This window comes from Giraffa tippelskirchi, chromosome 4 (assembly GCF_054371585.1).
Source record: "Giraffa tippelskirchi isolate mGirTip1 chromosome 4, T2T-mGirTip1v1.2.pri, whole genome shotgun sequence".
Lineage (NCBI taxonomy): Eukaryota > Metazoa > Chordata > Mammalia > Artiodactyla > Giraffidae > Giraffa > Giraffa tippelskirchi.
The window spans coordinates 197436865-197454354 of record NC_137278.1 but is presented as its reverse complement, the minus strand read 5'-3'; the positions used below and the strand labels follow the sequence as shown (position 1 = coordinate 197454354).

Here is a 17490-nt window from a genome sequence, read left to right as displayed (position 1 = left end):
CCTGGAGAAGGAAATGGCAACCCACTCCAGAATTCTTGCCTAGGAAATCCCACGGACAGAGGAGACTGGTGGGCTACAGCCCATGGGGTTGCAGAGAGCCAGACATGACTGTGCACGCACACACTTAGTTATCTGTTTAAAACCCTCCGCCCTTGGTCGCATCCTCTACTCTCAAGCTTCTGTGGACAGGAAGTCCTTACCTAGCAAAGGTCCCCAAAAGTTCTCGGTTCCCTGAACCTTTCACAGCTCAGTCATGTTTACAGGATGCTCCTTGACTGAAAAAAAAAAAAAGACTTAAAGGTTACATTTAATGAGGATTTAAGACCCTTTAACTTAATTAGTATTTATGTGCTAACAGCCCAGTAGCCATTTAGGAAAAAATACACAATAATTGAAAGAAAAACATTTTTATTTCATTCTTCACCCTAATTACTTGCTAAAAAGATGCATCCACCTACTAAAAGGATGCATCCACCTACGGACACCAGGCTCCTCCCTCCCAGGAATCCTGTTGGACCTGACACTCGCAGCTTCTGTTTCACAATAAATCTGTGCCAGAGTTCTGCTGCCCTCACAGCAGACCCAGCTTCTCAGACTGGGTGACACTGACGGGGATGTCTTTTGGTTTAGCACTGATCCTGCTGGGGTAGCGGCCCCGCCAGTGTCTGACAGATCCCAGGTATTGTTGGGCCGCCCTCAAAGATGTTTAAAAATGCCATGACTTCTCTGTGTTCCCTGTGGCACCCTGGGGAGCACAGTTTTGGAAACACAGTCTCCTGTCTTAAGAAACTTTCTTGACATAATGAGAAAACTTGTTCATGGCTCTCTCCTGAGACAGACAGAGAGTGAATTTGTGTGCGTGCGTGCGTGTGTGTGTGTGTGTGAGTGCGTGTGTGCAATTAAATCAATATTTCCAGAATCAGACTGGGGTCCAGCCTCACCTCAGCTCCTCACTATGTGACGCTTCAGCCAACTGAGCCCCTTTCTGTTCCCAGGGTTTCCCTTTGCCAATCAGGAACCTCCATTTTTTTCTTTTTTTAGGTGACAATACAAAATATTTATTTTCAGCCAAAAAAAAAAATATATATATATATAATGATAAATATTGTTGACAAGGAAATGTATTTCATGAGATTAACAATATTTAGTATTTTAATATTAATACCACATAAACTAGTTCAGTTTTTAAAGTTCTAATCCCATGTACCCAATGGGAATCTTCTTAATTCCTAAGACAAGTCTGGGAGAACTATGGGAGAGGTATTATTATGATTTTTTTTGACCCTCTAACAGTCATTCGATATCTAGTGCCTCCAAAAGAGAGCCTGAGAGAACTCTGTTCCACAGGACTTTTTGGTAGACGCCTCTGGCCCCGAGTGAGAGCCCAGACGGGACCCTGCACCCCAGCTCTGACAACTCCCTGCTTCCTCCTACTGTCGTCCCAGCCTCCCAGCCCAGGCCTTCAGTGATGCATAATTTATTCCACATGCTTGTTTGTTGCGCCTGCCAGAGGTATCTGCCATAAATGTTTCAATACTTCAACTTTAGATGAGTTTTCTTTTGAAATAATTGCCCCCAGTGTGGTGCGCTGAGCAGTAAATTAACACCTGTCCATCCATAGGCCTCCTCTTGGCAACGATTCCCCATAAAACATTCATTAAATGTCAGTGTCGCAGGCAGTGCCAGGCTGCGATGGGCCAGGTACCCACACCCACCTTGGATAAACACTTGGGTGACAACAAGTCCCAAGAGGTAAACTCCTGGGATGAGTTCAATGGGGTTTTAAGGTTCTCCTAGGGACAGGTTTGTAGCAGACTTTCACCACCTACCACACCATTTCCCCAGCTTGCCACATGCTCCCTGCTCCTTGACACAGAAATATTACATGTTTTTCCTTCCTCATGGAAGCCTTCAGGTCTGACCCCACCTGAGTCACCCTCATGGCACTGTCTCACACACACACAGACACACACTTACAGGTGCTCACACCACAGCCCACCCTCCTCACTTATATGAATGTTCTCAACAGCCCGGGAACTGTCAGAGTCCCCGATGATTCATGTATTCTTGCCTTAATGTCAGTGGTCAGAATTCTCATGCTTTCTGCCAAATTTTTATTTCTAATCCAAACAGCCTCTCAGCTCCCCAATACGAGGACTTGGCTTAAGTGACCCATCAGTGGCTGCTGCTGCTAAGTCACTTCAGTCGTGTCCGACTCTGTGCGACCCCGTAGACGGCAGCCCACCAGGCTCCGCCATCCCTAGGATTCTCCAGGCAAGAATACTGGAGTGGGTTGCCATTTCCTTCTCCAGTGCATGAAAGGGAAAAGTGAAAGTGAAGTCGCTCAGTCGTGTCTGACTCTTCGCGACGCCGTGGACTGTAGCCTACCAGGCTCCTCCATCCATGGGATTTTCCAGGCAAGAGTACTGGAGTGGGGTGCCATTGCCTTCTCCGCATCAGTGGCTAGTAGGTCCCAAAGTGGCACAGGACAGGCCCAGAGGTCCAGTCATAAGTCAGCATCACTTTGGGACCTACATCAGTGGCTAGTAGGTCCCAAAGTGATGCTGACTTATGACTGGACCTCTGGGCCTGTCCTGTGCCACTTGGCCCTCAGACATACCCTCCAATGTTCCCTTCCTCTGCTCGGTGTTGCCGGGTGCTGAGCCCTAAAAACCGCATCTCCCGGAATAACCGATCACCTGACCTGTGGTTGTATTTGGCCAATAGGGGGCACTGGCGGTCGACTCGGAGGCAGGAGGGGGACATCGGCCTCCTCTATCTGCATCTCCAGAAAGGGCTGCACCTCCTGCAAGGTGCCAGCACCCACAGGGTTTGGTAAGACCACCTCCCTCCTGGTCTTTCCAGCCCTAAGAGTGGGAGCAGTCCCCTCCTGTTGTTAATCTCTGCTCTGCCTGACCAGCCCCTGTTTGCCTCAATTTCCCCTGTTCTAAAAGATCCACAGAATGAGAGTTACAGTTTTTCCAATAGTCATGTACGGATGTGAGAGTTAGACCGTAAAGAAGGTTGAGCACCGAAGAACTGGTGTTTTCGAACTGTGGTGCTGGAGAAGACTCTTGAGAGTCCCTGGAACAGTAGGAAATTAAACCAGTTAATCCTAAGGACTGGTGCTGAAGCTGAAGCTCCAATACTTTGGACCTCTGATGCAGAGCCAACTCATTGGAAAAGACCCTGATGCTGGGAAAGACTGAGGGCAGGAGGAGAAGGGGGCGACCGAGGATGAGATGGTTGAATGGCATTACTGACTCAATGGACATGAATTTGAGCAGACTCAAGGAGATAGTGAGGAAAGAGAAGCCTGGCATGCTGCAGTTCATGGGGTTGCAAAAAGTTGGACATGACTTAGGGACTGAACAACAACAGCTACAGCTTTATAATTCGTTCCTGGGATTATTTTCCCTCTTTTGAACTATGCAGAAGGCCTTCTGCTTTCTGATGGCATTTTCACTAGTAGGAAGTTTATTACAGGAAAGGAGGCAGGGCTGGGGCGAGAAGGGTCAGGGGTGGGAGGCAGAGACCAGGACCGCCCCCTAATCCCAGCAGCCACAGTACCTTGCCAGCTTTCTCAAGTTAGAGCTTTATCATCTCGTGTGAACAGAGAAAAATCTTGCCCTGGAGGGAAACTTCAGGAAAAGTGCAAATCTGTCCAGGATAGACTATCCCAGAATAGAGTCCAATAATCCAAGAGAAAAAGAAATAAAGCAAGCTTATTCTTTTATGAGAAGTACCAGCTCCATATTCTTCCTGGGAAACACAATATATCTCTGAGTTTATAGTCATGAATCCTCCCCACTTTCGGTTGAACCTCTTGCTGGAAACAGAGCTAACTCTACTCACTGGTGTCCTCAGTGGAAATTGGGCATTAATCCAGCAAAGCTGGCACAAAACCATGAAGGAAAAGCAGGGTCTCTGGTTGTCTTGTACCTGTATTTCCAACAAATACCACATTCCTTCCTGCCTTTAGAATAAGGAAGAAGAACCTCAAGCAAGATTCTTCAGGAGTGTCTGAGGATACGTTGAGAGCAAACATTCTAAAGGCAGAGGAGCACACGAATCAAAAGTATTGTTCTTTTATTCTCATTATTCCAGGAGCTGGGTCAGAAAAGATCCTGTACAATGAGGTATCAGCTCACACCAGTCAGAATGGCCATCATCAAAAAAAAATCTACAAACAAACAATAAATGCTGAGAGGGTGTGGAGAGAAGGGAACGCTCCTACACTGTTGGTGAGAATGTTAATTGATACAGCCACTATGGAGAACAGTGTTATGGTGGTTCCTTAAAAAACTAAAAATAGAACTACTATAAGTGAAGTCACTCAGTCGTGTCCGGCTCTTTGCAACCCCATGGACTATAGCCTACCAGGCTCCTCCATCCGTCCATGGGATTTTCCAGGCAAGAGTACTGGAGTGGGTTGTCATTTCCTTCTCCAGGGGATCTACCCGACCCAGGGATCAAAGCCAGGTCTCCCACATTGTAGGCAGACACTTTTACTGTTGAGCCACCAGGGAACTATTATATGACTCAATAATTCCACTCCTGGGCATACACTTTGAGAAAAGCATAATTCAAAAAGACATATGCACCCCAATGTTCATTTTAGCACTATTCGCAATAGCTAGGACATGGAAGCAACCTAAATGTCCATCAACAGATGAATGGATAACAGAGATGTAGTACGTATACACAACAGAATATTACTCAACCATTAAAAGGAACGAAATTGGGTCATTTGTAGAGATGTGGATGGACCTAGACATAGTCACACAGAGTGAAGTAAGTCAAAAAGAGAAAATTAAATATCATATATTAATGCACATATGTGAAATTAAGAAAAATGGTACAGATGAATCTATCTGTAGGGCAGGAGTAGAGAACAAATGGGGGAGGAGGAGACGGGGTGGTGAGTGGGATGAATTAGGAGACTGGGATTGACATGTATACACTGCCATGTGTAAAATAGACAGCTGGTGGGAAGCCACTGTATTGCACAGGGAAGTCATCTGGGTGCTCTGCAGTGACCTAGGTGGGTGGGATGGAGGGTGGGTGGGATGGAGGATGGGAGGGAGGTCCAAGAGGGAGGGGATATATGCATACATATAGTTGATTCACTTCATTGTACAGCAGAAACTAACGCAACATTGTAAAGCAACTATATTCCAGTTTAAAAAAAAAAAAGCATCCTTCTTAAGTTAAACCATCTGGCCATATACAAGCTTTGAGCAATTTCCTTCTTTCTAGATAAATAAGCCTCAGTTTCCTCACATATAAAATTGGAAATAATAATGGCTTTGAGACTTAAATGAAATAAAACCCGTGAAGACCCGCACAGAGCAAGCACTCAATAAATATTACTTCTAAGCTCATCACTTTACCATCTTCACTATGCCCACACTCTTGAACATCATAACAGCAGATATTAAAATAGCCAAATTACCACCACCTAAAATGAGACAGTCTATCCCCCACAGTTATGGGCTAATGACTGACATGATCTGTCATCAGCAGAAAAAAGCCGAGGCTACAATCCAATCTTCCCATGTGACAGCTGAGGTGGAAGAGACTGCAGATGGGCTTGGCCACCTGGTGATATGTTGTGAATTCTCCTCAGGGAAGCCCATAGACAGAGTTAAAGAGCAGTGGGTCACAGTTAACAGCATACTTAATGGTGAAAGGCTAAGTTCCAGAATGAGACAAGGAAGTTGACTCTCATCACTACTACTCAACACTGTATAAGAGATTCTCATCAGGGCAATTATGGACAAAAGGGGAGGGATGGAGGATGGAGAGAGAGACAAAATATACCCAGGTTGGGAAAGAAAGAAGCAAAACTCTCTTCAAGATGACACAATCTTATAAATTGAAAATCCTAAGGAATCCACTAAAAACTACCAGAATTAATAAATGAGTTCCACAAAGTTGTGGGATATAAAATCAATATACAAAAATCAACTGCAGTCTTATATACTAGCAATGAACAATCCAAAATTGAAATTATGAAAACAATTACATTTGCAACTGCATGGAAAACAATAATACTAATGTAAACAAGTTTAACTAAAATGTGTAAGACCTGTACGCTGAAAATATAAAATGTTTTTGAAAGAAAGATCTAAATAAATGAAAAGATATACCATGTTCATAGATTAGAAGATTTAGCATCATTAAGATGGTACTACTGCCCGTAGACTCAACTCAATCCCTATCAAAAATTCAATCTTGCTTTTTTAGCAGAAATCGACAAGCTGGTAATAACACTAATATGGAAATTCAAGACACCCAGAATTGTCAAAAATTTTGAAAAAGAAGCATAGAGTCACATTCTCAATTTCAAAACTTATTACACAGGTGCAATAATTAATCAAGATAATGTGGTATTGGCCTAAGGATAGACAAATAGGTTAATGAAATAGAATTGAATGTCCAGAAAGGAATGAACTCTTACATTTATGGTCAGTTGATTTTTGATGAGAGTATGAAGATAGTTCGATGGAGAAAATAGTCTTTTCAACAAATGGTGCCAGAAAAACTAAATATTCATGGGAAAAAATGAATTTGAACTCCTTACTTACATCATATACAAAAATTAATTCAAAGTGGATCATAAACCAAAATTTAATAGCTAACACTGTAAAATTCTTAGAAGAATTGACAGTATATCTCTATGACACTGGATTAAGCAATGGTTCCTTAGATACGACACAAAAGCACAAGTGACAAAGACAAAACCAGACAAATTGAACTACATCAAAAAACTTTCATGCAGCAAACTGCATCACTAATTAAATTTTTAAAAATCCACAGAATGGGAGAAAATATTTGTAAATCATAGTATTTGATAAGGGATAGGTGTTCAGATTATGTAAATAACTCTTAATACAATAATAAAAGAAAATTAACCCAACTTTAAAAATAAGCAATGAATCTGAATAGAAATTTTTCCAAAGAATACATAAAAATTGCAAATAAGCACATGAAAAGATGTTCAACATCATTAGTCATTAGGGACATGCTAATTCAAACCACAAGGAAATACCACTTCACACAAGTAGGATGGATAAAATAAAAAAGATGATAACAAGTGTTGGTGAGGATGTGGAGAAATTAAGAGTCTTCATGCATTGCTGGTTCTCATGTGAAATGGTGCAACCACTTTGAAAAATATCACAGCAGTCCTTCGAAATGTTAAACCAGAGTTACGATATGATCCAATAATCCTACCAAAAGATGTGAAAACACATATTCACACAAAACCTGGTACACAAATGTTCATAGCAGCATTGTTCATAACAGCCAAAAAGTGAAAACTCATCTATATGTCCATCAACTGATGGCTGTATAAATAAAATTGGATATATCCAAAATATGGAATACTATTTAGCAATAAAAAATAAAAGAAGTACTAATATAGCTACAACACGGGTGAATAATGAAAACATTCTGCTAAGTAAAAGAACAGAAATATCACATTTTGCATGATTTCATTTACACGTAAGTCTAGAATAGGCAAATCTGTCGAAACAGGAAGTAGAAAACTTGCTTTCCAGGGTATAGAGTTTCTTTTTAAAATGATAAAAATACTTTAAACTTAGATTGTGGGGATGACTGCACAAAACTGTAAACATACTGAAAACCACCGAACTGTTTAATTTAAATGGATGAAGGTTATGATCTGAGAATTAAATTGCTATAAAGATGTTTTTAAAAAGGAACCTGACGTCTTAAAAAAAAAAAAAACTTTCCAAGAAACAATATGCCTTGAGGATAAGGTGGAACTGAGTTTGACTACTAGCTCTCCTACAACTAGCTATGTGGTCTTCCATAATTTCCTCTACCATCTGAGCCTCGACAAATGGAAGCTTTTTTTTTCTTTTTAAAAAAGTTTTTATTTTATGTTAGAGTATAGCCTATTATTTTCAGGTGGACAGTGAAAGGACTCAGCCATATACATCCTTATATCCATTCTCCCCCAGACTCCCCTCCCATTGAGGCTGGCACATAACATTGAGCAGAATTCCCTGTGCTTATATAGTAAGTCTTCGGTAATCCATTTTAAATATAGCAGTGTGTACATGTCCATCCCAAGCTCCCTAACTATCCCTTCCCTTCCTATCCACCCCCAACCCCAAGCAATCATAAGTTCATTCTCAAAGTCTGTGAATCTGTTTCTGTTTTGTAAAGAAGTTCAGGTAAATGGTAGTTTTCAGCATGCAAGAGGAAGGAATATAAGGAGAGATGGACCACGCAACCTCAGGCTTACAAAGTAGGCAGAGCCAAGGTGAGCCTCTGGGATGAAAGAAGCACATCCAAAACCATCATCTAGACTTTGACTCTTGGTCCCTGTCCATTTCCCAGAAGCAGGTGCCTTTCCTAAGTATCCTGCTCATGACAGTGCCCCGAGAGTCCTATTTTGCCATGGGTATTGACCTCCACTCTTCCCGAAGGCTAGAGAAACATCACTCCCATTAGACAGCAACATGTTCTTCTCTCTTCATCTCCCACCTCTGGCTAGACTTACAGCACGAACAGAAGCACACCTCCGATAGTAACAGAACAGAGGGAACACAAGTAAGATGCTGACAATCAAATTCCCGGCCATTTTTAGCTGACACTGCTCATTTGGGAAGGTCATTTCCCTTCCAGGGCCTATAAGGCATTAGAGGCTTTGAGCTTTGCATTCTCAACAGTGTAATGAAAATAAATGTTGAATGCTGAAACATAAACGTATGTATCATTCATAATGCATTCAGATGTTTTTCAATTATTCATGGTTCCTGAAAGTTATTTCACCTATCACGTATATATATCCAAGTAGTGCTTAAGTCAGAACCACAGTCTCAACGTACGCAAACTCAGCTCCTCGGCATTCCCGTCTATGGAATTAAAATTAAATGAGTCAGTGGTCAATAAAAGTTACACGTGATTTCCATAAAATTACCCATTGTGTACCACCCTGGGGTGGAAAAAGGGGGCTGCATGAGATTGCCCGAGTCGACAGGATACAATATGCTCGCTTTCTGATGAAGCTGGTGGCGACGATTACTCTTTCCTAAGAATGAACTCACTTTTCTCCCCAAATACTTGATGGTCTTTGACTTACAGTTTTCTAGGGAAAAATAATTCAGACAGGCCACCCCCTTTCTCTTCTAAGTCCTGTTTCTTTAAAAAAAAAAAGAGAGAGAGAAATAAAGCTAGCATTCTGGGCTCAAAAACACCACATTCTTCTGTATTGGTGCTTGAATAAATTTGCATGTTAACATGAATGGTTCCAACTTAAAGAATGTAAAATTAAATAAAATTTGAATTCAAATCCAAAATGGAGAAAAGACACATGTAAAAACAACAGATTGTCGATCTCGTTGATTTTTTTTTCAGGAACCAGATTAGGAAAGACATAAACACACATACACACACACGCACACACACACACACTCACACACACACACTTGGTTTCAAAAAAGGGTGGCAAGCAGAGGAGACCAGCACCGCCAAAGAGGAGTCTCCCCCGAACCCACACCTCACAGGCACTGAGAGTATTTACAGATCACAGTGTAGATTCTGAAGCTCTGTTGCGATGTCTGAATGCCACCCAAAAACTCAGAAAACGACTCACAAGCCATGTTCACCATCGCCTCCCTACTTTGGAGGCCCATCCAGAGAAAATGAAATGTGAGGAACGGCGTATGAGCAGCTCAGGCAAACATAGGCTCGAGTGTGCCTCTGCCAGCCCTAAGAGCCATTTCTCAATTCATCCTTGAACTGCAGTTAGATGCCCAGACTGTCAGAGATAGGCCTGGGTTGGAATCCCTGATCCACACCCCTCATTCACCAGCTGGGTGACCTCCAGCCAATGACTTAATTTGTGCACATAACTTTTTTCATTAGTTTTCATTTACAAAAAAGTTGTGCCAGCTTCATAAATTTATTGCAAGAATAAAATGCACTGAGAACAGCATCTGGCCCGTACCAAGGACTTGGGAAAGGTTAGCTGTCACTGAGATGGTTGGTCTGGCAGTGGTTGCTATTGTTATTCATTGTATAGGTGATGAAGTCCAGAAGAACCAGGCATGAAGTGGCTTCTTGCTTTTCCGACCGGGTCTCCCATTTTGTCCAGACACTACCACCCAAGAAAGAGATAAATCAAGTTGTGGCAGAAGCCTGCTCCCCAAGAGCTCTGCCCTCAGGACAATGAGGGATATTATCAAGCTTTCTTTCCATCTTGTCCCACCAATGTCAGCCCTTCTTGTCTACGAAGGCATTCCTGGTGAAATGACAATAGGATCTTAGAAATAAACAGGATGGTGAGCATCAAGCGCCAGCATCTTACCTCAGCCTCAGCCTCAGTTCCACTGGTTCCCAGTTTCTGGACCACAGACTTGTTGCTCTCCTTCAGCATTTTCTCGCGAACTTTCGTTTCATACTCAGGCCGGGAATGCTCCTAAAACCCAGAGTCAAAGAGTGTTTAGTACACAGGCGGGGGCAGCCTTGGCCTGTAGGGTAGAACCAGACACCACATGGACAGTGAGTCAGGACATGGGACTGGACGCTATGGGACGAGAGCTGCCCCATCACTCACACTCACTACACCACATCACTCACAACCACCACACTACACACGACTGCCACACCACATGACCGCCATACCACACACAACCACCACACTACACACAACTGCCACAACACATATGACCACCACACTACACATAACCCCCACACTACACATGACCGCCACACTACACACGACCGTCATACCACATGCAACCACCATACCACACACAACCACCACACCACACAAAACCACCACACCACACACAACCGCCACACCACACACAACCGCCACACTACACACAACCACCACACCACACAAAACAGCCACACCACACACAACCGCCGTACCACACACAACCGCCACACTACACACAACCGCCACATCACACGCAACCACATCACACAACTGCCATACCACACACAACCGCCACACCACACACGACCGCCACACCACACACAACCACCACACTACACACAACTGCCACGTCACATGCGACCGCCACATTACACAACCGCCACACCACACACAACCACCACACCACACAAAACCACCACACCACACACAACTGCCACACCACACACAACCGCCACACCACACATGACTGCCAAACTACACATGACCGCCATACCACATGCGACCACCACACCACATACAACCGCCACACCACACACAACCACCACACCACACATGACCGCCACACCACACATAACCGCCACACTACACACAACCGCCACACCGCACACAACCACCACACCACACACAACCACCACACCACACACAACTACCACACCACATGTGACCACTCCACCACACACGACCGCCACACCACACACGACCACCACACCACTCACAACCACCACACCACACACAACCGCCACACCACATGCAACCACCCCATCACACACAACTGCCATACCACACACAATCACGAGGCATCTAGACCAGGAAAACCAGGAACACAATGTGGCAGGAAAGGAAGACACATGACACTTGTTATCACACTGAAAACCAAACCTGAGCACGTTCCTGGGGGTAGTGCCAGTGTTGAGAAAAGAGAGAGGAAGCGTTAACAAACAGCTGATACAGACAGGATCCCTGAGCTGCACACAGCAGTGACCAAAGGCTGCCTCCAGCCACCCCACCATCTATCCTCAGCCTCCACTGTAAGTTTCAATAAGCCCAGTCCCAGCTGGAGAAACAGATGTGCCCCACAGCTGGATGTCAGGGCAAGGACTGAGTGTCTTCCTCGAGTCATTCTTCCGCAAGCTAAAAATGGCAGCCAATAAACATCAAAGCTAAAGATGGCCACAGGGAATCTTAAAACTTGCTTGCCTGGACCTGTTTCCTGTTCATTCTAGGTGAGTAACTCACTGGCAAGTACACCGGTACTCAGGAGACATCCCCGGGGCCACTCAGCAACACAAACCTGAACAGTGAGTCACCAGGCATGAGAAAGAGCGCCTGGCTCATCGGAAACACCATGGTCCCAGCAACTCAGAGGCTGGGGCAGGAAGATGCACGGCTGACTTCAAAGAGAACTTAACGGTGTAAGTTAAGTGTCCTCCCTGCAGCTTTCAAGGACCAATATCCAGGATGTGAGGGCTTCACATTCATGCAACATTTACCGAGAACTCCCAGGCAGGGATTTCGGAGCTGGTTCTCAGCAGACTCAGAGAACACACATTCCCTTATCACTGCTCATGCCTCAGAGATTCCAAAAGCCAACAAGCTAGGCTCCTGACCCGTCTCTGACTTTCCCGGGAAATGCCATGATGCTGGAGAGGAGAAACTACACACGTTGACTCATAAGAATAACCGATATAAGAGAGAAAGAGCCATTCCAGAATTCTGAAGGGTTCCCATCATCGGTCTCTAGGATGCAGTCCACCCTGAGAGGTGGAACCTTCTCTGCCTGCTGAACCACAGGTGGTGGAGCCTCCTTCCTCTCAATAACCTAGAGTTTTATAGCTTGTACGACACGTAGTTCTTGATCACATATTTTTCTTTTATTATTTCCTAGTTGTTCTGCGTGTGAGAGTCTTTACATCCTAATATAAGAATCTGCTACCTGGTCTGTACTATTTTGTGCTTCTCACAGTAATTAGCACCATAGGGAGCACACAGAAATCCCTAAATGCTTGTTAAGTTCACTTTGTTTGGTCTCTCTTCTTCATCCATCCTCCAACATAGCACTACCTAATGTGTGTGCCAGGAGGGTTTTGGGTTAAAAAAGAAATTCAGAGTCAAACCATTTGGAAAACTCCATACAATGTGTCACCTGAGAGTCACAAGGAGCCTAATAAAAGCTCTGGAAAGGTTCTCCTGTAAACACACCTGCTGAATATTCTTCAGCCCAGCAGGTCCCACAAAACTCCTTTCACTTCCAGCAAATAACATCCTACAGAAATACTCTGAGAAACATGGTGTGACCTTTCCCTCCATGGCCTCTGAAATCCGGTTGCTTTTCTTCTATATGATTGCTACGGAAGAGTTTAACTACAAAATGATAACTGAGTGTTTTTGTTGAGTACCAGAATCTGCATTCCAAAGCCCTTCAAGCAAGACTTGCTTTCACCCTGTCACCCACTGCAGAGGAGCTTCAAGGACTTCCCTTCTCATGAGAGGAGGCTCCTGACCAGTCCCTGATTTTCCAAAGATGTGACATCACATAGAGGTATCTCCCAGTTGTGGCTGTGGCCCCCTGAACCCCCTAGGCCCCAGTTCAGACCCCCCTCATCTGTTTAGAAGAAGCCAAGAGCTCTTGGCACATAGACAGGAGTCCAAGGCTCTGAAAGCAGAGTCTTAGGCTTCTCTGCTTTCCAACTGAAGCAAGGTCAGACAAGAATCTCCCTGCTTACAGTCAAGAAGGTCAGGTTAGGTCACAAGATTCCTCAAAGGCAGGGAGCTGGACCAATGAGCTCTCAGCCAGAGTAAAATCTAGACCCCCGTGAGGGTGGCTCTGACATATCCAGCCATGGGCAGGTCATCATTAAACATGGCCTCCCTGGATAGGTGGTCTGATGCCAAGTCATCACAAACACATAACCCTCCCACAAAGCTCTGGGAAATATTTCACAAAGCTGCTTCCATCTAGTTGATCCCTCAGGAGCCTGAAGAAAGGGCCTAGGCCAGCTCAGAACCAGTCTTTGCTGATCTACAGAGGTAAATCTGCAGATGCAATCAACAAAGGTCTCCATCAAAGAGCCATCAAGCATCTCCTATGCTCTGAGCTCTTGGGAGCTCTTTTCCAGGTTCTGAGGCTACTTACAAGGTTCTTCCTCTCCAGGAGCTTCTCCACAAGTGAAGGAAGGTTACAGTAAGCAAACAAATCCACCAATAAGAAGCTAGCAGGTGGGGAATCAGAGCAGCAGGAGAAATGTCAGGCTGGCCGCTTCAGAAGTGGGGTTGAGGGAAGGCATGGATGTGAGAGTTGGACCATAAAGAAGGTTAAACACCGAAGAATTGATGTCTTCAAATTGTGCTGCAGGAGAAGACTCTTGAGAGCACCTTGGACTACAAGGAGATCAAACCAGTCCATCCCAAAGGAAATCAACCCTGAATGTTCATTGGAAGGACTGATGCTGAAACTGAAGCTTCAATACTTTGCCCACCTGATGCGAAGAGCTGACTCATTGGAAAAGACCCTGATGCTGGGCAAGATTGAGGGCAGGAGGAAAAGGGAACGACAGAGGATGAGATGGTTGGATGGTATCACCAACTCAACAGACATGAGTTTGAGCAAACTCTGGGAGATAATGGAGGATGAGGAAGCCTGGCGTGCTGCAGTCCATGGGGTCACAAAGTGTCGGACATGACTTAGAGACTGAACAACAGCAACAGCCGAACAAAGGAGGGTAATGTTGGGACAGAAAAGCCAAGAAAGAATTAGGTTGGGTGGAGACTGGAACCTTCTAGGCAGTGGAAAGAGCCAGTGCAAAGCCTGGAAGGAGCCGTGGAGAGAAGGCAGATCCAGGAAGCTGGAATTTCTGGAGGAGGAGAAGGCCGCCATGAGCTGGGCTCAGAGGGGAGGCAGGAGGTTGTGTCTTATGTGATGGGAAGCTGTTAGGGACAGCTAAGCCTGACGTGGTAGATGTGGATGGGAGAGATGGAGGGGAAGACGCTATGCCCAGAAAGGCCACTCTCTGAGGGGTCCCAAGGACACCGGAGGCCTGAGGGCAGAAGGTAACTGGGCAAGAGAGGCAGCCAAGATGAAGACCATCCCGCCTCAGAGCGAAGACTCGCGAGGTCTGGCAGGAGGCTCCTTCAACAGGCTTCAAAGGAGTCTCTCGGGATGTCTCTGCTGGTTCCACAAGGAGGCCTCTCGGCCGGGAGCTGCTACCCAGGAGGTGGGTTCTCCAGCCTCCTTCCCCTTTCCTCTGCTCATTTCCATGGTGTCCCATGTGAAGGGGGCACCCCGAGGGGGAGGGACAGAGGGTGGATGTCTCTGGTCTCTGTGTGCGTTAGCACCCTCCCCTCCCACATATTTCCTAATGAAGACCACAGGAAAGAAGGCTGTCTGGGGGCTCTGTCTGTACAGCTGCCTATGGGAGGATCCCTGAGACCTGGAGATCAGAGAAACAGCTCTAATCATGACCTTCAAGGACTCCTTCATCCCTCTCCCCAAAGCCTAGGTAGTATCTGCCATTCTCTTGCTCCTCATTTGAACACATGTTAGGGCTTCTCTGGTGGCTCAGAAGGTAAAGAATCTGCCCACAATGAAGCAGACCCCTGGGTGGGGAAAATCCCCCAAAGAAGGACATGGAAACCCATTTCAGTATTCTTGTCTGGGAAATTCCATGGACAGAAGAGCCTGGGGGGCTACAGCTCATGAAGTCGCAAAGAGTCAGACACAACTGAGCAACTAACACTAAATCTGCCCCTGCCACTTCATGTAAGTCCCAGGGCGGGTCACAAATACCTGCCAATCCTGCCCTCCGTGCCTTCTCATGACCTAAGGAGAGAGAACAGCAATCAAGACGCTCCCTGGCCTGGCTACCAGGATGCATTTGCTGCTCTGCCCTCCACTGCAGCCCAATCCCTTTTTCCTGCAGCCAACGACACTTCCCAGGTGTCTCACTGCCTCTGAGCCACACCTGAGCTTCCCCAGATCAAGGGTCCTGTTGGCTGTTTCCTTCTATGGGTACCCCTTCTTCCCTTTGCTACTTATTAAAATTCAACCAGTCTCCAAAACCTTGATTTTGTTGTTGTTGTTGTTCAGTTGTGATACGATAGACTGCAGCATGCCAGGCTTCCCTGTCTTTCACTATCTGCCAGAGTTTGCTCAAATTCATGTCCATTTAGTCGGTGATACCATCTAACCATCTCATCCTCTACCGCCCTCTTCTCCTTCTGCCTTCAATCTGTTTTTTTTTTTTAAAGCATTCTTTTAGGCCAGAAGTAATTTCCCTCAAACTCACTGTTGTATTCTAAATATTCAGAGACCAGAGAGCCCCTTAGCTGAATTCAGTCCTTCAAAGATGCTCAGAGACCATGTCTGTGGGAGTTCCACATCCCAAACCAGAAGCTGGTCCATAGTAGTTGTTTGATGTGCATGTTCAGATTTAACTCAATTTAAAGTGTGTTTAATATCCGAGTCCAAAAATCTAAATACCTGGAAGGAAAGACACAGCTGTCCTCTCTTCTCCCAATCATGCCTGCCCCCAGTCTGGTGCACAGGGGCACATAAACAATGCTGCAGAACTGATCCACCCCAGTAACCTCCCACAGAGAGCCTGTCAGGACCAGCTCCTTGTGCCAGGGTGAATCCAGGCTTGGTCAGGCCCCTCTCAGCCCTCACAGGAGTTCCTGAAGTCAGGCCCCTCCCAAGACTTGACCATGGCTCATCAGTTAAACAGGAAACAGGAAACCTGGCTACAAGAAACAAAAATGGATTAACATCTCACTCCTGCCAGGGGCCCAGGACTGAGATTTCCAGAGCACCAAGTCCTGATAGATGCTTTTCTCCATGTGAGTGTGTTTACACATCCTCTCTACAGAGAGACTTGCTGGCTCCCTCAACGCTACTCGGAAGACACACTTGGCCTGTTTCTGGCCTCACACAGGCTTAGGTGCCAAGATGCTTCTTCTTTTCCTGGGAGACCTCAGAGTCCTGGCCTTAGGAGAAGGGAACTGTGCCCCCACCTTCTCCCCACATTCAGCCACAGCCCTCTCCTCTCTCCCTCTCTGTCTCTGGAATGAAATGGAACAGGACAAAATCACCCGCAGAGTTCAACTCTGACAGCTCTTTCCATTGGAAGCACTACTTTGGCCACTTTCCCCCAAGAAATGCAATTGCCTTCATTATTCTGCCTTGCTTATCTTCTTAACTAATTTGTATCTACTCTGAAGGCAGAATCCATATGTACATTCTCTCAATTGCCACAGAATCTGCAATGCTGTGAGTCCCCAGGCATACGCTTAACGCCGAGGACTGGGGATAGAGTAAGCATGTGAACTCAATCTGGTCACCGAATGCCCACCTGCTCAAAGGGCAAGCTGAATACCTGGAGCTCTAAGGAGAGGGTAGGATGCCACATCACAGACCAGGGAGCCACACAGACTTGGGAGCAAGACTAAATTGGGGATTTCACTACTTGGACCAAAGCATCAGGGTCACAGAGCCAGGGGTCCCTAGTCTCCAAGACAACAGACATCAATAAGTGATGGAGCATACAGAAAAGGTCAGCTCTACATGAAGCTGCCATATGCTCGCAGCCAGCCAGTCCATGGTACTCAAAATATCGGGAGTGCCCTCTGGACCTCTGGACACTGTCCCACCACCTCATCGACAACACCCATGGCATCGCAAGTGCCAAGCTAATATTCACTTTTGCTGTTCAGGCAATGGCAGCAAGTGGGAATAGGTAACTATGAGCAACCGTGCCCATGCTGGTCATTGTCAACTTGCCAATATCATCAGGGGC

General features: G+C 45.5%; 1 protein-coding gene across 2 annotated transcripts in view; it reads right to left on the bottom strand.

Moving 5' to 3' along the window:
* Positions 1–17490, bottom strand: part of ANO2 (anoctamin 2) — a 328686-nt gene that overhangs the window by 140662 nt on the left and 170534 nt on the right. For both annotated transcript variants that reach the window (XM_081587341.1, XM_081587340.1), the window contains one exon: positions 10346–10456. In XM_081587341.1, coding sequence (XP_081443467.1) covers positions 10346–10456 — 111 coding nt within the window. The remainder of the gene's footprint in view (positions 1–10345; positions 10457–17490) is intronic.